Source organism: Furipterus horrens, unplaced genomic scaffold (assembly GCF_987537825.1).
Source record: "Furipterus horrens unplaced genomic scaffold, mFurHor1.1.pri manual_scaffold_4, whole genome shotgun sequence".
NCBI lineage: Eukaryota > Metazoa > Chordata > Mammalia > Chiroptera > Furipteridae > Furipterus > Furipterus horrens.
In genome coordinates this window covers 138,822,775-138,844,907 of record NW_028327174.1, presented here as the reverse complement: position 1 = coordinate 138,844,907, position 22,133 = coordinate 138,822,775, and the positions used below count along the sequence as shown (strand labels likewise).

The window sequence follows — 22,133 nt, the reverse complement described above, 5'->3', positions numbered from 1 at the left end:
GAATCACGCTCCTGATTAAAAAATGACAGTTTTACATGTAATCTCAATTTATTGGTAGATTTTACAGCAAATCTCTTTCTAACGAGATCACCACAGAAGTAATCTCACATGCCAAACCAGGTGTAAGCAAAGAAATTATTTATACTTCTTGTCTCATTTATAGTATTTCTCAAATAAGAAATAGAATGCTCAAACTGAGAGAAATCAGTAATAGAGCCTTAATTATTCGTTCAAAATTCTAAGGGATAATCAAAGGTTTCCAAATTGATGGCCTATTTCCTCTATTTCAACAAGTGCTCTTATAGCATTTTGAGGCATAAATAACTAGTATTAGAAATTATTTTAAATATTGTTTAATGAAAACATTTATATTTCATATTTTAATATATTATAAGTCATTTGGTTGTCATCTCCATAAAATCAGTGTTTATTCTTTTAATAAATGTTTATATTGTTAAAGTTAAAATCTACATAATCATGTCTTTTAGAGAATTATATTTATTAGTTGGTCTTTCCTCCATGAAGGATATATTTATAGTGTCTGGATCTTTCACTGTGGAAGGAATAGACAGAAACCCAATTGCATAGAAATTTAACAAATGAGAGAAGCCACCGGGCTGTTTATAGGACAATAAGAGCCTCATCAAATTTAGTTTTCTGAGTTGCCTGAGACCTACATGGAATTATAACCATGAGTTATATCTTATCAAATTAAAATCTCAGAAGTTTAACTTAGTTGCAGGATTGATAAATGCTCCAGTACATACTACTTTAGTAAAAGCTAATAATATTATGTTGCTAATAAAAGTATATTTTAATTTATATAGTGATAAAATAATAGATTATAAATACCGGCTGAAATTAATATGTCTTTTAAGCACCATCTGTGCTGCAAATAGGAAGACCTGAATTTTTGAAACCTTTTTTTGGTTCTTACTATATAGAAGGTATTGTTTGTAGATACTATGGGGAATACATAGGTGAACAAAGGCACAGTCCTCTTGCAAGGATTTTTCTAGGGTTCAAGGTTGAGGAACAAGCATAGTGCTGTGGGAGCTAAGAGAATGGGGAAGCTATTAATACTTTGTTGAAGAAAAAGAGTAAGAACAGAGGATTTTTCATAAAGGAGAAAATTAACAGTCTGCTCATTAAACAGGAGAGGGAATTCAGAACAGAGCATCATGTGTAGAGTCCTTGATGGAGAAATGGCAAACTAGTTTGGGGAATGGCAGGCAAGTGTGACTCAGGTGATGTCTCACTGAAACACAGATTGAAGGTAAATCTTAGAGAGCCTCAATATAACTACAAACATCCTAGCTTTATTCTACATGGGTGAGGAACCTTGAAGGGTTTTTGAATAAGGGAATGACAGGTCAGTGTTGTTTTAGGAAATTGCATAAAAGACGATTTGAAAGTAGGGAAAGTTGTAGGGAGGGTTGTAATTACAGTACTCTCAGTAGCCCAAAACACTAATTCAAAAGAATACATGCATCCCTATGTTCATTGCAGCATTATTTACAAACCCAAGATTTGAAAGCAGCCCAAGTGTCCATCAGTAGATGAGTGGATAAAAAAGCTGTAGGTACATTTACAAAATGGAATACTGCTCAGTCGTAAAAAAGAAGAAAATCTTACCTTCTGCGATAGCATGAATGGATCTGGACAGTATTATGCTAAATGAAATGAGCCAGTCAGAGGAAGACAAATACTGTATGATTTCACTTATTTGTGGAATCGAATGAACTAAATAAACCAAATAAACCAGTAAAGCAGAGACAGACTCGTGGATACAGAGAACATACAGCTGTCAGAAGGCAAGGTGCTGGGGGTTGGGAGAGAAGGGTGAAAGGATTAAACAAAAAAGAAAAAAGGACAGACTCATGGACACAGACTATAGTATGGTGATAAACAGAGGAAAGGGGGGTTGGGAAGAGGCAGAAGAATGTAAATGGGGAGATAAATGGTGATGGAGGGAGACTTGGCTTGGGGTGGTGAACACACAGTACAGTATGTGGATGATGTATTGTAGGATTGTACACCTGAAACCTCTATAAGTTCAATAAACTCAATTTTCAAAAGGAGAGTGGCAGAAGGGAATGAATATGAGAAACATTACATAATTTTTAGAACCTGAAAATTGATTAGTCATAGAAAATCAATAAACAGGGAGGGAGATGAATTCAAGCTTGGATGGTAACCAGGAAGATTTTCGGCTTTAGGGAAATTATAAGTTTGCTTTTACATATTAATTATTAGGTACCTTTGGAGAATTTATGAATGATTATTTCCTGAGATTCTATAGAACCACACTTTTATTTTTATTTATTTATTTTTTAATGTTTTTTATTGATTATATTGTTACAACAGTTCCAATTTTCTCCCCCTTGTTCCCCTCCCCCAAGCACCCCCCTCCCCCAGCAATCCCCCCCAAGTCCATACCCCTGGTTCGTAAAAATTAACTATCCCCCCTCCTCTCAAATATTAGGACCCTTTGTAATCTTGTAAAGGACAATGGGCGAAGGTCTCAAGCTCCTCTAGCTGCTTCAAGCTGGACATGGTCGTCGTCCTACCTACCCTTGGGTCCAGAAAACCCTAATAAGAGTGGGGGTGTGGAGGGGAGGGTGGCCTTCCCACATGGGGAAGGATCGTGCAGACTCCAGGTCAGTTGGCTGCCTCCGGTCAACAGCGTGCTTGGTTCAACAGGCTGGTGTCCTTGTTGTGTTTCAGTCACTCCTCCCCGAGTTTGTTCCTCCTGGATTGTCTCCTTAACAGGAGCGAGCTGAGAACACTGTTCCTACTCCGCGGCCATCTTGGTCCCCCTATAGAACCACACTTTTAGATTATAGATTAAAATATAGCCAAAGAAATAGTTTTCTTCATCAAACATATTTTTTATTTCATCAAAACATAGTGTATTATCAAATATATCAAGCCCTAGTTTTGAATCCATGATCTGAAATATTCATATTTAATAGTATATATATGCATACACAAATACATTGCAATTATAGATTTATTTGTATAATTTCTAGAAGTGTTGAAATAGTGTTAATACTTAAGTTATTCTGTCCCATATTTATATTACTGTACATGTTAGCTACATCTTTTGCTGTTTCTAATTAGAATTCTTTAACAAAGACAGATTTTCCCCCCTGTGAGAGATTTCAGTACCATTTTGTCTAATTGTTCCTTATGTTGAACTACCATATTATAAGCTTCTTTGGAATAATAAAATAGGAGTGCAGCTACCCTCTAAAGGAGCTCTGAGCTGTTACACCATTACAGCTTGGTGGCATTCTGCTGACTACAGACTGGTGTGAAAAAGGCTAACATTGAGATAGTTTCTTCTACACTGTTTCATAAAATTGTTTCCACTATGTCATTTAGTAAAATGTTTGTTATTAAAATTTCAAATGTAAGGAGTTTAGTGCAGTCTACCTCAACATTACATGTTGGACTTGTCAACTATCAATCACGTTTGTAAGAGTGAACAAATTTGTTTATATGCTATTTATTTGAACTAAATCTCTAATAAGCCTCTTTTTTAATTGGATTTAACATTTATGTTGCTAAATGAGAAGCATTTTGGCTGCAGTATAGGATGGTAAGACCTACCCAGTGGAATAAACAACTAACATCTGTTATCTCATGCTGCTCCAGCTTGGGTTTTACCAGTTAAGTACATCCGCCCTGAAGTCAAGGTTATCAAATATGTGAATCCCTGGCTCACCCATGTATATGTGAAAGCAAAGAAACAGCACATCATGAGTAAAGACCAGCCACCCAAAAGCTGTTGAGTACAGCTGGTCCATTTTGTTTTAAGCTTTACAAGCCCTAGGACCGTAATAAAAAACTCATAGAGGTTATAATTTTTATATTAAACCTTTTAATAATTTATTTCTTTTCCTTAGCATTTTCCTGCTATAGGCTGATAATTGTTAGATCAAATGTAATTACTTTTATAATACATTTACATTTATTTTCTTTTAAAAAAAAAGAAGCTAAATTTGGATTTGGCTGAACTTCGGAAAGAAAAAGAAGATTTATTAAAGAAATTGGAGTCCTCGTCTGAAATCACAAGTTTGGCAGAAGAAGTTTCCCAGGTAACAATTCCACGGATACAAGTTACATCACTTGGTCCTTCAAGGAACATGGATTTGGAAATGAAGCAATTACAGTGTAAACTAAAGGTGAATATAATTTTTATTACTGATGAAAACCTAGATTGTTACTGAATCCTTAAAGACATGTTTATTAATTCTATTTTAATTTTAATAATAAAGGTAAATTATGGTATAAATAATCCAAAAATTATTAAAACTGTTCAACCTCATCTTTCTATTTTAGCCTGGTAGATTCTTATCTAGTAATTCATAATACTATTTCCTGAAAAAAAATGACAGCACACCGTGGTATCCTAACTTAGGAAATGATGGAACCTGGACAATGTCATTCTATTCTGTTACTCAGCTAGTCTGCCCTCATTCCTCCCTCCACTGAACAGAATTCCTTTCAAAAGTGATCTATCAACTTCAGTAGAATGCTTCCCTTTACACACTTGCTACTATTTTAATTTGGTTGTTGTTGGTTGCAGATGGGGGAGGTGAAGGGAAGTCAGGGGAGTGAGAGTAAAGGTGGGTTGGTTTAATAGATTTCAGTAACTTAAATCGGAGAATAAGAATAAAAAGCTGCATTCCTTTTGTTTATAAAGAATTGTATGTAAGTCCAGTGAAACTGTCAACAACTTAAAAGTAAAGCTGATATTGGTTTAAATAGAATTATCTTTTACGAAACAGGATTTCTAAGTTTTAATTGGAAAGTTCATTTTCATGCTGCTTTAAAAATTCATTTATTCCTCACATATTTAATTATTTTCTTCAGTGGGGTGTCAGGTAGTCTTTCTCTGAGAAATCACCCAGAGAACAGTCTAAGATTTTGCACCAGGTTTATTGAAGGAAGAGAGAGAAAGGTGTTAGAGGTAAGAGAAAACGCCTGGATGACTCCAGGGCCCATAGGAGAAGGGGAAGGAACAAGAGAGGGGAAAGGGGAAGGAGAAAGGGGGAAGGGGGAAGGGAGAAGGAAAGGAGAGGGGAGACTCCAGGTCACCCACGCAGGCGTAGGCGTAGGAATCGCTTGCCTGAGCCACTGCAGGCCTGTCTCCCCACCTTTCTGAACATACATTTGTTAGGGTGAGTTTACCCATTAACACATTCAGCAAGTTATTTACATCTTCCTGCTTTTCCCCAACCAGGCCATCAACATTTCTTCAGAGAAGAGTAAAGTCCATTTTCATTTCCTATGGGAGAGGCTAGGTCATTTAATTTGCATAGAGTTTTTTGCATATGTCAAAAGTTCCATTGAGCAATCCAGCTGCCACCATGTTCTGACATGGGGATTGCTAGCTGGAAGCTAAAGGGACAGTGTATATGGGACCATCACAATAATGAGAAGCACTAGAAAGAAAATTCTGGTTGAAAATGCCTACAGTATGTCAGGAATGGAGTAACTGTGATCGTTAAGAGGGTATTGGAACATTGAATTGTCAAATAGCTCAGTTGTTTTCAATTCAAAATATATGTGCACTCTCCAATAATATCTTTAAATGAACAATTACTAATAAAGTAGGATTAAGTTTAAAGTAAATGAGTGTATCATTACTTGAAAATATTTTGCTTTATTAATAATAATCAGATATACGCACTGGCATTAATTTAGATGCTTATTGAATACTGTCTTCTTCAGACAGTGTTTATGTGCAGAACTTTCCTCAACTATTATATTTTATAAGTTTAAATACCTTACGTAATAGAAATGTGAGAAAAATAATTTTAGGCTTTGGTGCATGTATCTTCTCTTAAAATGTGTTTCTGTATTTGAAAAAGTGGAATAAAATGTATAAATATAACATTTCAATGTTTAGGTTTCTATATAGAGGATAAAATAATAGATTTTTTTTTTTTACCTATTACAGATCTTTAATTCATAGTTCTGTGTTCTTTTTTCTTGTTTTTTTTTCTTTTTCTTCTATGATTCTTCTTATAGTTAAGACTTCATGATCCTAACATAACTTTAATTTTTGCCAAAATAAAGTGGAGTGTTAGATCTAGTAATGTCTAATCTGACTTTTAAGAACTTTAAAATTTTTAATGGTTTTTAGTTGATTTATGTATTACTTACTTAATTTTACTTTCCTACTAATGGTCTAACTTAATTTTGGTAATAATAGGCCCATATAAATATATGCATTATTTGCATTATTGTTTCCCATGGTGTAAGTCCTTATTCATCTATAAATTTCTCTCTCACTTTAGAGGATTGTGTGAGTCACAAAGGTGAGACTAATGAGAATGCCTAAAGCAGTTGAGACCATGCTTGATGTGAGTTTGAAGTGACACTGTCCGTATTTAGCCTGGAGTCCCAGAACACTGACAAGGCTGCATGGAGACAAAAAGGATAAATCTTTACCTTTGTCTTGTTTCATGTTTCAGTATGGAAGTAGTCTACAAGACCAATCTCCTCTAAGTGCATAATACTCTCTGCCACTACAGACTTGTGTTTTAATATTGTATTAGTTTGATAAGCATGCTATAGCAAAATACCACAGACTGGGTGATTAAATAATAGAATTTTATGTTTTTATAATCTTGGAGTTTAGAAGTCCAAGATCAAGATATAAACAGGTTCTGTTTCTTCAGAGGCCTTTCTCCTTGGCATGTAGATGGCCACTTTCCTGCTGTGTCCTCAACGTGGTTGTATCTCAACCTGTGTGACCTGTGTCCTAATCTCTTCCTATAAGGACACCTGTCATACTGGATTAAGGCCCACCATATGACCTCCTTTTACCTTAATTACCTCTTTAAAGACCCTATCCAAATACAGTCACATCTTCAGATACTTGAGGTTAGGACTAAACATACAAATTTTAAGGGGACACAATTCAGCCCATACCAGGTATCAAATTGCTAACAAAATTTTCCAAGAAATAACTTATTTTCTAGCTGATGTTTTTATGCTTAAGAAAAACTGTTTAGATTTGAATCTATTTAAGGTCTACATAAACCTTTTAAATTTTATCCAATTAATTTTAGACTTTTCTATGTAAATTCTTAGGTATGCTTCTCAGATGTATGCGGTTCATTCAATAATTAGAGTGCTCATGTGCATTTTGGTTTACCAATATTAGATATGTTTCTTCAAGGTACCCAACTTTATATAGATAGATAATAAAGTATTCGGAGACCTTTAATTCCTTCCAGATGTTTATATTTAATTTAATTTGTAGTTTTTATGCAATAGGAATTGGATAGTACTCCAGTTTATATTTGTGATTATTTGCCTTCCTAATTGTTGAAAGCATTCCTTTTGGTGCATACCATGTTCTCTTCCAGTTTCCCAGGAAGTTAGTGAAAAATAGTAGTTTTTCAACTACTGTTCCTTTATATGTAATCTATTTCTGCTTTAGTTCTATTCACTTAATGTAATCATGGATATACAAATTTCTAAATGAATGAACACTCATTCGAGAAGAATTTAAGATTAATGATTAAAGCAAAAGTTTCAGTTATCTGGTAAATTCTCTAGTGTGGAACATCTGATTTTGCGATGCTAGAAATAAGACTTCCTCACTATAAGCATGCAAAATATGGTGGACATTTAGATTCCATTACACAAATATTTAATCAAAACTTAATATTCAGTACAGTTGCCATGTTGAGATAGCCTTGGTTTTGTAAGAAAATTAATATATTTAATATAAAAATTAAAACAACAGCAGTTTATTATTTCTTATGATCCAGGAGGTTGACTGTAAAATTATTTCAAATTTTTTATTTACATATGCTATACCAATGAAATAGTTAAGGTCTGTCTAATGAATTTGACTCATATTACATTATATAATTAATGGTTTTATCTTGTCAGCTTTACATTTTTTTAGCGTGAGTCAATAAAACCTGGTAATAGTTCTAACAGAAAAAATTGATTATAGTTACTATAAAGATTAGTGAAATAACTACTCCAAATATTTGTAAAGCTATCATATTTTGTAATACTTTTATCAATTTAATACTTTTAAATTTAGGAAATTAATTAATCTATGTCAACTGTATCTTGTAAGTGGAAAACCAAAATATCAAGTGTGGTCTCAGATTACATGTTTCCTTGGAACTTGAGTCAAAATTGAAAGTTAGAGGTGTAGTATAGTGATTACCGGAGGGAAAGGGGAGCAGAGGGAGATTGGAGTGGATAAAGGGAGGATAAATGGTTATGGGAGGAGACTTGACTTGGAGTGATGAACACACACAATACAATATACAGATGATGTTTTATGGAATTGTATGCTTGAAACCTGTATACCATATTTTTCGCACTATAAGATGCACCTGACCCTAAAACGCACTTAGGTTTAGAGGAGGAAACAAAAAAAAATATCCTGAACCAAATGGTGCACTAAAATATTTAATAAAATATAACAGAATAAACTTTCAACCATGTAAAGTGAACAGCAGTCAACAGTGGTATTAATAACTATCATCACTGTCATTAACAAATGAGGAGAGACTTTAAGGTTCAAGTACTTTTCTAGTTTTCTGGGAAACCCAAGAACTCATCATTGCTAGTGTCAGAATTTATGAAGCTCAGTTGCTCACAATCAGTGATATCACTTTCTTCACTATCTTCATACTGACCAGATGCCCTGAGATTCAACAGTAAGTGAGACATTTAAGCGTCCCCAGAGGTTTTGCGTGAGCCCCACATCTTCCTCTTCTAACAGCTGCCGCCACTGTTGACGGGTCAGGTGATACACATCATGGTCTGTGACGCAATATTTGCTCCATAAGACACACAGACATTTTCCCCCCACTTTTGGGGAAAAAAAGTGTGTCTTATGGAGTGAAAAATACAGTAATTTTATTAACCAATGTCACCCCAATACAAAAGTAATAAGTAAATAAGTAAGTAAATGAGTCTTAACACTCTAGTTGCTACATCTGGGTCCTATGCTGTGCAGACAACAAACACCACAGAGCTGTTCTACTTTGAAAAACTAATAGTTACGTATAAATACATTAATAATAAGTAGTATTATTAATAAGTTCAAGCAAGGTAGTAGTTAGTATTTGTAAGATTCTCTATCTGTTTATTACCGTCTGGCAAATTATCCTAACAAGTCATGGCTTAAAACAACAGAAATTTATTATTTCTCATAATCTTCTGGGTTCACTAATATGCCTGTGTTCTTCGAAACCAAGGATTTACCTGGGCTGAAAGTTCCAAGATTAGCCTCACTCATGGGCCTGGCAATTGGTCGGCTGGTTGTAAGCTGGGATAATTCAGTACTCCTCCAAATGGTCTTTCCTCAGTATTCTTTGGAAGATGATCCCAGGATAGTATTCCAAGAGGTCACAGGCGCATGCCGCAAGGGTTTAGGCCAGTGGTTCTCAACCTTCCTAATGCTGCGACCCTTTAATACAGTTCCTCATGTTGTGGTGACCCCCAACCATAAAATTATTTTCGTTGCTACTTCATAACTGTAATTTTGCTACTGTTATGAATCGTAATGTAAATATCCAATATGCAGGATGTATTTTCATTGTTATAAATTGAACATAATTAAAGCATAGTGATCACAAAAACAATGTGTAATTATATATGTGTTTTTCGATGGTCTTAGGCGACCCCTGTGAAAGGTTCGTTTGACCCCCAAAGGGGCCGCGATCCACAGGTTGAAAACCGCTGGTTTAGGCCCAGTATCTGATACTTGCACCATTTTATTTCTGCCACATTCTTTTGGTCAAAACAAATCACAGGCCAGTCTAGATTTAAAGGGTTGGGCAATGGATTCCACCTCTGGAGGAGAAGAGCAGCAAAGCATTTGTGACCATATTGAATCTGTTACAGGGTACTAGTAAAATCCAGCATTAGTTTTAAGTTAGCTTATTAAGCCATTAAAAATACTTAATCACATGCACATTTACATTTTACAAAGACAATCCATATCTCCCGTAAATGTCTTTTGGGTGTGTACTCTTTGCAATTGTTTTATGATTGTGTACCTCTATGGCTTGAGCATGTTACATAAAAACTTTAGTATACTACAGTATTTCTATTGTGATATATAAAATAAAGCACTTAAAATACTTAAATGTTCATTTATTTGTAATTGAAAATTTATTGCTCTTCATGAGAATGCGTTTAGTTTTTATGCTTCTTTAGAACAAGATTGAAAGGTGTATTTGAATTTATATGTATTTTAAATTTAGAATGCAACTAATGAACTCACTAAGCAGTCATCAAACATGAAGTCTCTGAAATTTGAACTCCTAGCAAAAGAAGAACACATAAAGGAAATGCACGAGAAGTATGTTTTTTATATTTTTATCCATTGTATTTGGTGCCACCTAGTGGCAATTACTCTATTAAATGCATCCCAAGAAACAATTCCAGCATGTCAAAAATTGTTTTCCTTTCTTCATTCATGTTTAAGCCTACTTAGAATGAAAATTTAAGGAATATTACATATAACATGGTTGATGGCAATATGGTTATTGTTTTTTAGTTAGAATAATATGTAAAGTTAGATTATCTTAGAGTAAATATTTTATTTTGAATAAATATCAATTAATGGCCCAAAGACTTTGAACAAAAAATTTTAGAAGGTGGTAATTATTTGACCAAAGATATATGTGTAAATTGATTTTATATTGATTAAATGCCTAAGATTATAAAGGTAAGTTAAAAAAAGGGAAAGTTTTGCTTGTATTTAAAAATAACTGGAAGATTATGAAAGTTTGTACTTTGTGGTTATTAACAAAAAGAGGTTTAAGATATTCTACCTCACACACTGAAAGTGATTTTTCTTCTATTGTTTATAGATATACTAGAGCTTAGAAATGATAACCTGTTTGGATAGAATTCCAATCTGCCCTTTATAATTTTATATATATGTATTTCACATATATGCATGTATATTGTACTACATTATATGTTAAGATCACTTAAACACCAAAGATTGGTTAATTTTTTAAACAGACTATCCTGAAGTTTTTTTATCTATTAAGAAGCAGTCTTGCTTCCTGTTTAACATTGAGGACTCTAGAGAAATGCTCTTTGAATCCTGATTCCTCAACCTGTAAGCTCTGTGCCTTAATTTAATAATATTAACTTATAAAGTTCTTATGAAAATTAAATGAGTTAGTAGATGTAAAGCACTTATAACTTTAGTATCTTTACATTAATATTATAAAATTTTACATTTGTTTATTATAGAACTGTTTCTTTTCAGTGTTATGCTTTTTGATGGCCTTTAAATATCATTTTGACTTTGTTTTAGGAATGCAAGAAGGTAATTTAAATATAATAATTTTGACTTTTCATAAATTTTATTAATATTTCTTAGTTCATTTTTGTTTTAATGCCTATATAACACTGTAATTAGCCAGTGGCAGCTGGATTAGAGATTTTGCAAGTACTCAAAATATTAATAGAGCAATATTTATTCTGTGCAATTATTTTATTAAATTTTCAGTTTCATTAATATCAGATGGCATTTGGATTAGATATTATCACTATTAAAGTATTTTCTGTCCATTTTGATAAAATGCCTTTTTTCTCCTTTTAAGGATGTCTCGAATGGAAAGGGATATAAACATGAAAAGACATTTGATAGAGGACTTGAAATTTCGACAGAAAGTTAATTTGGAAAGTAATGAAAGTATTAATGAAGTGTTAGAAAGTCTTGAGAAAAGGGTATGTATGAACTTTTATGTTCCCTGTCATTAAAAAATTACTTCCACTTGTATTTACCTTTTTAACTAAAATATTCTCTCTTAATCAAATTTATAGAAAATATTCATGGACTGTATGAGTCTTGTTACATAATTACATTATTTGCTCTGAAAGTACATTATCTGTATTAAAACTCAAGACTCTAAAATCTCATACATAAAATAGCACACATTCTTTTAATTTGTAAACATACCATGAGAAGATATCAAGTTTCATTTTAAAACATACTGAATATTTCTGAGATACATAATTCCATTTTATTCAGTGTTTTGTTTTATTTAAACTATAAAATTAATGATAGAATCAAGCATGTGGTTTTAAATGAAAAAAGTGAGAACCAATAACTATCAAAAGTTTTTAAAAAGTATATTACCACAGTTTTTAAAAAGTACACTATTTTGTATACACTTAATTCAGTATACTTAGGAAGAGAGTTGTATTTAAAATAGTTGGATAGCCCTGGCTGATGTGGCTCAGTGGATTGAGTACCTGCCTGTGAACCAAAATGTTGCCTGTTTCATTCCCAGTCAGGGCACATGCCTGGGTTGGGGGCCAGGTCCCCAAATGATGTTTCTCTCTCTCTCTTTCTCCCTCCCTTCCCCTCTCTCTAAAAATAAATAAATAAATACAATTTTTAAAAGAATTATTTTAAATAGTTGTATAATATCTAACCCCAAAGTAGAAATCAGCAATTTGTTGACAGATATATATATTTAAAGGTGCTATTTGCACAACTCATAAAGCAGCTTGTGCTTTGGCATTCACTACATGCTACCACTCCAGAAAGAGTATCTCCCTTACTTTACTTGTTGGAGATAAAAATAAAACCATCTATTAGCTCAAATGGATTTAAGAGAGAAAATTTTATACCAGCAAGACAAATGTATATGGATTTTCTTTCTAATTCACACACCTACATATAATTACTTTCTTATTTTTTTCCAATGTTGTCCTTTAAATTTTGTTCATTTTTAAATTTAACAATCATTTTGATATAGTAATTATATATCTTTAGTGACATTAAATGGAAAAAGAAAAACTATGTCTTCTATTCTTTCAAATATATAATAAATATGTTACATCGCTTGTATAATTTTATTCTTAAAATTACATGTAATATTGAAAAATACAGCTGAAAAATTATCCATAGCTTGAAACTTGGCTTGTTTAAGAATAAAAAACAATCATTCCTGTTTAAGGAAGTTCAGGTTACTAATTAAAGGAAATGTAGTAGAAATTAATATTGTACTTTTAGGTGGGAGACTATACCTGCTGGTGTTTATACTTCTTTCATGCAATTTTTGGTTTTGCTATTGATTTAAAGACTATTAGTCTCATTTATAATATTAGTTCTTACATACCTTATACTTGAATTTGATATCATTTATGAGAAAATAAATGAAATTAGACTTTTTCATGTATTTATTTGGTTTCTGCTTAAACAAATACACTAGTAGAATGCCTTTACCAATAATAAACCTTTTATACTTTCATTACCAGGTAAAGACAGTAACTGAAGAGTGTTCCAACAAGAAGGTATCAATTGATTCACTAAAGCAAAGACTTAGTGTTGCCGTTAAAGAGAAGTCACAGTATGAACAGATGTATCAGAAAACTAAAGAGGAATTAGAAAAAAAGGTGTGCTTTTAGGACATTGTAGCTCAGAGATGGAATATAACAATGTCTTTTTCATTTATAAAGTTGTTATTTTTTCTCTCCCAAACTATTATGAGCTTCTTAAATGTTGAAGATAAATACAAAGAATACTTTTATCTCCACATGAAACACTAATTGTCTGTTTAACATTAAAAGTAGTCCTATATTAGAGAAACAGATTTTGTGTCTTGATAATGTCTTAAAATGAAAACTTTTTAGTAATTAACACAAGTAGATATAAGTTATTTAGGTCCACCTAAACTTACAAACTAATTTAATATTTCCATTTGATATATGAGATTTAAGATTTTTAAAAAGCATAAACTAATTTCAATAATGAATATATAAGAGTATGTGCTCAGGATATGTTATTGAAAATAAACAAAAATAACCATCAGTTTTACCCAAATAAAAACAAAAACATATATAGATAGAGTCATGAAACCTTTCATTTGTCATCCATAACTAACGTTTCCAAATCCGTTTATAAAATATTTTTATTCTATAACTACTGATGTTTTGCAGGATCTCAAGCTTTCTCTCCTAGTATCAAAAATAAATGAGACTGAATCTGCAATGGCAGAAATTGAAGCAGCAGCATCTAAGCATCTTCAAGGATTAGCATTGCAAAGTGAGCAGGCCCTAGAATGTGCACAGAAGAAATTGCTAATAGCCAATGAGAAAGTAGAAGAGTTCACCTTGTTTGTGAAGGTTTGAATTTTTTGTTACTAACTTGTACTTTTCTTCTGGCAAAGTAGGCAGTGGCCTACTTCAGATGATTTGGGGGACACTTTGGGGAACATTTCCTGCTTTCCTAAACCACAAAGCATCTTCTCCTACCCCATTTGCCACATTGTTAAAATTTTTCTTTATAAAAGACATTTTTTATAGATTGAGTTTTAAATTTTCCATTCAATTAATATTTTTTCTTAATGTCAACTTAGTTGTGAAATTGTATTAACCTTATAATTAAGGTAGCTGTTAAGATGAAAGAATTAAGTAATTTCCATTGTACTGTTCCTTTGAAAATCATCCAAGCAAGAACAACAAAAAGAAACTTGTTTAAAGCTAGGAGACATCTGAATCCCAGTCCGCCCCTATCAAGACATGCAATAGATAGAGGAATGGCAAATGATTTAGCAGAACAAAAAGAGGACAAGCCCAAATGCATGCACAGGGTGCCTATCTAGAAGTCATCTGAACCCTAGAAACACTCAGGAGTAGGTTCCATAAGGAACCACGAAAGTGGACTGTGATAGAGGAAGGACAGATGCAAGTTTAAACAGGTGGTTTGTTTGAAAGACTTTATAAGGAGTTTTCGGACCTCAGGTCTGTACTTATGTTCCATTCAGTCAGGCAGTATTTCACCCTCAACCCTTCTGCAAAAAACTGAGGAGCAGCAGCTCTGCATTCAGAGAAACAAGGTATTGAGAGCTAGGTGTCTGGTGATTACTCTGCCCCTTGTAATCCCATTTGAGTTGTTTACACCTCTGTTTAGTACCATTTCTTTTCACTTGTATTACACAGGGGAACAATTTTTTAACATAATTCCTGTTGAATTTTATTTTTCATCTGTTTTAGACTTAAATAGGCATGCTGATTTCAAAACTGCAGTTAGTTCTCTTCTATCACGTCAAGTTTTTCTCTACAGTTTATCTTAATGTGATCACTCCAGGCTGGATAGAGCCTGGATTGAGGGAAGCACCAGTGCTCTCCTATTGGCTGAAAGCAAACCTTCCTCAAGTGGGGAGGGGTGGGGGAGCACCTTGGAGACCAGCAACAGGTTCACACTTGTCTAGGCTATTCAGTTGCACATAAGACAGTGTGGTGAGAGGTTGTGTGCCGCTCTACATAGTGAATCGTATTTTGAAGTGTAGTCCAAGTTCTTGTCCATATACAAGGAGTTAGCAGAATTTAATTTTTTATTTTAGATACATACTTATTTCCTTTACTTCAGATCATGTCTGCCTCTGCTATTTCTTGTCATAAGTGCCTAAACAACCCTGATTTGTTTTGTTCTATCTGTGGCAGTTTCACCATTCCCAGGCAAAGGACAAACATCAGCGCATTTGTCAGGCAAGCCTATTTTACATATTTTAAAGTAAAACTTGGTGATCAAGATAAATCCTGGGCCCCTCACAAGGTGTGCAAGCAGTGTGTTGAGAGTTTATGGATGTGGACGAAGGGAACATGTGATAAATTGCCATTTGGTATACATATGGTTTGGCAAGAGCCCAGAGATCATTCAAGTGACTGTTACTTTTGTATAGTGAGAACGTCAGGATAGAACAAGAAGAATAAATGTAAAACAGAGTATCCTAGTCTACCATCAGCTATATGCCCAGTGCCTCATTCGGCTGAAACCCCAGTGCCAGTTTTCATGGAACTACCCTCTTTGGAAAAACAGGAGTATGGTGAAGAACTAAGACATGAAGATTTTGAAATTGAAGACTCAGTTCATAAGGGATTTGATCAGCATGAGTTGAATGATTTGGCACGAGATTTGAGACTATCCAAAGAGGCTTCAGAACTCCTAGCATCCAGACTGCATGAGAAAAACTTGCTTTAAAAAGGAGCGAAGATATCCTACTTTCTATCAAGAGAAAGTGCATTTCTGCAGTACTTTCGAAGTGATGGTGGCTTTGTGTATCGCCATAACATACATGGTTTAATGGAGGAATTGGGAGTTACAATCTATAACGCAATTGAATGGCGACTGTTCATGAATAGCTCAAAGCGGAGCTTGAAGTGTGTCCTCTTCCACAATGGCAATTTATTTGGTGCAGTCCCGATTGGCCATTCAGTTTGTTTTCTTAAAGAATATGAAGACATAAAGAGAGTCACTGATCTGTTGCAATATCACAAGCACAACTGGGTCATCTGTGTTGACCTTAAAATGGTCTGCTTCCTTCTTGGTCAGCAACGCGGATACACCAAGTATCCCTGTTTTCTGTATATGTGGGACAGCAGAGCTCATGAGAAGCATTGGGTGGAGTCAAACTGGCCTCCAAGATCTGACCTCAAACCTGGCAATCCAAACATTCTACGTTAGCCTCTTGTTGACAAAAAGAACATTATATTCCCACCTCTCCACATAAAACTGAGTGTCCTGAAGCAATTTGTTAAAGCTTTGCCAACTGAAGAAGACTGTTTCAAGTATCTCATTTTGGCATTTCCTAGCCTGTCATTTGAAAAGATAAAATACCTTAATATGTATATTTGGTAGCAGAACTTTACTACTTGTATACAATTTGACTTTCAGGAACAATATGTAGCCTTTATATGAATAAAATAACTCTAAATAATATATTCAGGTAATTTTTTCTTTATTTTCCTTTGTATGATTTTTGGGGCAAAGGGTGGGTATCCTGTACCTTAAAAAGTTGACGTGATAGAGAAAAACTAGTGTCAATTTTGGATTCAGATGCCAAAAGTTAGTCAAAAACAAGTGTCAGATCTAACTCAACGAAAATTGTGTTCCCCAGTGTTATATTTAGCTAATGGATCTGTTGCCACTAGATAGATTCAGAGTTCCTTAAAGATAAGGACATGTTTTATTAATCTCTGCTTCCACAATGTTTATCATAGCACCTTTCAAAGAATCACATGCAATAATGATCACTAGTTAATCAAATTAAATTTCCATTAGAAATGTGAAATTTTAATAATAGTCCTTTTGGCATTTAAAAATAAGAACTGAAGCCCTGGCTGGGTGACCTCAGTTAGTTGGAGTGTCATCCCATACACAAAAAAGTTGAACCCTGTCAGGGCACATATGGGAGGCAACCAATTGATGCTTCTCTTCTCTCACATTGATGTTTCTCTCTCTCTAAAAATAATAATAATAATAATAATAATAATAATAATAAACATATCCTCAGGTGAGGATTACAAATAAAATAAAAATAATAAAAATAAGAATTATACTGGAAGGATGACTCTAGAAATTACAATGTTCTTTTCTTTTTTTAATTCTTACCCAAGGACATGCTTATTGATTTTAGAGTGAGAGGAAGGGAGACACAAAGAGAAACATCTATGTATAGAGAAACATTTAGTTGCCTCCTGTACCTGCCCCGACCGGGATCAAACCCACAACCTAGGTATGTGCCCTGACTGGGAATTGAACCTGCAACCTTTCTGAGAGACTTTCCAACCAACTGAGCCACTTGGTCAGGCCTCTTTTCTTTTTTTAAAGCAATTTTGGTTGAGATTAAGTTCCTTCTACTACTTTTTTTCAGATGGCTTGCATTATTAAAAACTGTCATATCATAGCAATAGAAATTTACTTAAATATAAAAATATATTTTCAATTTATGTAATCTTTATAAAATGAAGTTAAACTGTGTCCTCCTATGGAATAAAACAACATCAGCAGTGTCTCCTTTCCCATATAACCTCACCATTATTTCATGCACATAATTATACTTGCTGCATATATGTAACATACAGGTCTGTCCAGAAGGTATCCAGCCATCTAATATGAAAAATAGAGACATTTATTGCAGATATAGGATACTAGAAACATTGTACATAGGACAATGATGCCTCAATCCCCTTCAAAGTAGGCATCTTGAGTCCTCATACAGTTCCTCCAATCGCCATTGAAGGTCTGAAATCTCTTTCCTTTCAAAGGAGATTTTAGTTTTCGGAAAAGCCAGAAGTCATGGAGCGCCAAATCTGGGCTGTAAGGGGGCTGAATCACCTGGATGATTTGATGTTTCACCAAAAAAACTCTGTACTTGAGACATGATGCATGAGCGGGCATGTTGTTGTGATGAAGCTGTCACTCACCAGTTGCCCTTAGCTGTGACCTTCTGAATAATTCGAATAGTTTCCGAGGAGGAATGTTCATGCTTAATGCAAAACAGGATGCAGATTCATTGCTCTGCTCACTCAGTCATTTTGAATGTGATGGCCACACAGTACACATGCTCACTCAACAGTGTCTACCGCCCCCACCGACTAGGACAGTGACATCATCATTGTTCACGCATGTGCATTCCAGTCCACTCTCCTTAGCTGCCAGGTTACATCGATGTCTCAGAAACTGTTCTCATTATATTAACAATGGCTGGACTTTTTCCAGACAGCCCTTGTATATTAAAGTATATTATTTTATATGTTAATATATTAGTTTTTCAAGTAAATTTTTTTCTTTTTTGGTTTTTCTCTCTAGATAGGTGAGTAGGTTGGCACCTCTTATGCCCAGTTGAGAAGGTCTACTGGTCAACCTATAGCAGAATATTTTCAAGTACCCTTATCCCCTCAGGTATTGATGTTATTTATAAGAAATAATATTCCTGGGCTTACAGATTGGATATAAGATGGCAAATAACTGGCTCTTATGTATAATGCTGTATTCTTCATTCCTGTAAAATAGGAGCTTATAGCATTTGAGGCCAGTGTTAATAGTTCCCCATTTAGAACAATTCACTTACTTTGTTTCTTTTGAAATCATAGATGCTTTGGGAGTATTTTCATTTAAAAAATAATCTACAAAATAAATGAATTATCTCTTTTATCTCTGAATAAAAGTTTTAACTGGTCTAAAGTCAAACCAATAATTCTTGACTCAAAAGGCCCTAAATGATTGCAGAGTATTAATTTTAGTAACAGTAATTTACTTTTTCTAGATTTAAAATATCACTTCTTCCAAATGCATATTGAAAAGTCTCACTTTTTATCTTATGTTAAGTACTCATTGAATATTGTTAGTATTTTATTCATGATGTTATTTTTATTATGACTTTTAGCTTCGTGAACTTTTGTTTTCTTATTTCATGCTCAGCTTAGGTTTTTGTTGCATTTTTAGCCAAGATATAAACTATGAAATACATAGTTATGATTTTTAAATGCTAATTGTTGTTTTTTCTAAAATATTCTTTTTAAAAAGAAGAATTGATAACCATAAGTTTTTAAATAGAAAAATGAATTTTATAACTAAAAGTTTTATGACCTTTATGATAATATAATTAATGGGTATACCACTTCTCATAAAGCAGTTTAGCAAGTCTTTTTTAATCAGTTGTTTTATTTATGTCCATGGATATTAATGATATTTAATGATAAAGTATGTATCTAATATCTGGTTGTTCAAGAGTAGCATGTTGGTCCTTTATATTTTTAAGCAACAAATAATATAGTCTTAATAGATAAATTCAAGATTGCTGTAGTTTCATGGCTTTTTAATTCGAGAAATGTGCTAAAGATAACAGATATGGATGAACTAGTTTTAGTACTCTTTAGGAACTTTTCCACTTCATTTCGGTGTGGTATTTAGATTACCTGCATTACAATCATCTCATTTTATTGCATTTAAATAGAATGTATAATATTAGGCTCCAAATTTATTGACTAAAAATCTCATTTGGGGTGGGGCCCAAAAATCTGCATTTAACAAGTTAAGGGGTTATTATGCAGAATACAGTTTTTAAACACTGCCTTAACTTTTTGTGTGTGTGAATTTAATCTTTATAACAAAATATCAGTTTGGTATTCAATAACACCTCTTACTACTCATGACCTCTAGTGGTAGTTTGACATTTGTTTTTCTTAACTGTGTTTTAGAGCCATTGTGTATTTGATACTGGCACTACTTCTGCTACTTAATCCATTTTTCTAATAAAGAGCCACCAGCAAATTAATGCCCAAATAAGAAACTTTGGCAAAGGCTGGATATTTGGTTCTGAGGAATTAGATATCATTCTTCTCTTCCTTGCACATACGGCGCTAGGATTAGTAGACACACCCAGGGGCCACCATCTCATACAGTGACTTTCTAAACCCTACTGCATTACACTTAAGCTGAATTTTTATAAAATTTAAGACCTTTCATAATTTATCCCTATTTTGCTTAGAATCTAATCTTCTTTCCCACTGCTCTCCTATTTGCATCCATATTATGCTCATTGCTGCCTTTGCTCAAGCTCCGCTTCTCTATTGACATACCTTTTCCTCTTTGCTCTGAATCCTTCATATTTAGCTTACTGCCTTCCTCGTTCATGAATCCTTTCTTTAACTTTGTGGTTAAGAGGTAAAAGCCCTACTCTGCCACTTACTAGCTCTATTATTGCAGGCCAATGACTCAGTCTCCCCGTTTATGGAACAAGTGTAATGGAACATACCTCAGATGAGCATTTGAATAAGTTAACACAGATAAGCAAAGCATTACCCAGTATATCAGAAGTGCTATCTAAGTGTCAGCTAGTAGTAGTAGTAGTAGTTGTATGGCTCTCATTTGTCTCCTGAATATTTGTTGTATGAACCACATAAATTAACATGTAACTTGGAACTCATATTTTTCTTTTTGTTTCAAGTACAATAGATTACAGTCAACGAGAGAGCAGAAACATTGTCATTCATTATCGTCAAAGCACTGACACATTAAAAGTCTCACTAAATTCCTGAAGAATTGATTTTATATCTGCTTCAAGAATAGTACTGGACACTTAATCACTGCTCAGATTAAAAACACTTTACTGAGACCTGGCTGGCTCAGTGGATTGAGTGCTGGCCTGTGAATCAAATGGTCGCTGGTTCGATTCCCAGGCAGGGCACATGCCTGGGTTGCAGGCCAGGTCCCCAGTTGGGGCTGTGCTAGAGGCAACTACACATTGATGTTTCTTTCCCTCTCTCCCTCTCTCCCTTCTCCTCTCTAATAATGAATAAGTAAATAAATAAATAAATAAAATCTTAAAAAACAAAAACACTTTAATGAGCATAAAGAATGTACATAATTCCTACATGGAATATTATGATCACCAGGACTCATTTTGTGTGGCGCTTTTAGGGTATCATGTATACAAAAGTACTTAATAATATTATTATTAATATTAATAGTAATAATGTTTATTCTGGCCCTGTTGTGAAATCTGTGTTCCCTTTAGTCTTTTTATTTATTCATAGGGCACAACAAGATTATGGAAGAGGTGGAGTGGCCATCTGTTCTAGATCTAGTCTTGAATATGGAATTTTGCCCTGGGGTAAAATCAAGCACTTTGAGCATCTGGCTGGATAGATGTGGCGGAATTGAGTCTTTGAATTCTCCTAATAACTGAATAAAACACACAAGAGGAATTTCTAGAAGTATTTGCTCAGTTTGATTGAGCCTTGATATAGACTTGTTAAAGGGCTTGTATGTGAGAGTCATATGCCAGATTTCGTCTTCTCAATGGTTTTTGTTAGCCGTGAAATAAATATCAGCCAAAGAACATTTAGCCTAAAGCTTCAATCACTCAATTATTGGTTTGTATTTGCTTTGGTGAGATTTACTAAGATGTTTTGGGCATATAAATTTTCTACTTCTTCAGCGAGAACATTTGTGGAGCATTATAATTTTATTTTTATATATACAATTGTTAATACTTTGGCTTACTGATCTAGTATCTTAAGATTTTTTAGTGTTCTTTGTTTCCACCTTTATTGAGATATAATCACATGAAACATTGTTTTTTTAATATATACAATGTGCTGATTTGATACATGTACACAATGCTATTATGAAATGTTTACCACATTAAAGTTAGTTAACACATCCTTCACCTCACGTCATTACCGCTTTATTATTGTAATTATGGTGAGGACATTTAAATATACTCTCATAACTATTTTCAAATATACAATACAGTATTTTAACTACAGTCATTATGCTGTGTTTTAGATCCCTGGAACATATTCTCCTTACGACC

At 33.8% G+C, this 22,133-nt stretch overlaps 1 protein-coding gene across 3 annotated transcripts in view; it reads left to right on the top strand.

The window, feature by feature from the left end:
* Positions 1 to 22,133, top strand: part of CNTLN (centlein) — a 284,539-nt gene that overhangs the window by 239,043 nt on the left and 23,363 nt on the right. For all 3 annotated transcript variants that reach the window (XM_090274078.1, XM_090274077.1, XM_090274079.1), the window contains 5 exons: positions 3,999 to 4,190; positions 10,263 to 10,360; positions 11,622 to 11,748; positions 13,288 to 13,425; positions 13,969 to 14,154. In XM_090274078.1, coding sequence (XP_090130204.1) covers positions 3,999 to 4,190; positions 10,263 to 10,360; positions 11,622 to 11,748; positions 13,288 to 13,425; positions 13,969 to 14,154 — 741 coding nt within the window. The remainder of the gene's footprint in view (positions 1 to 3,998; positions 4,191 to 10,262; positions 10,361 to 11,621; positions 11,749 to 13,287; positions 13,426 to 13,968; positions 14,155 to 22,133) is intronic.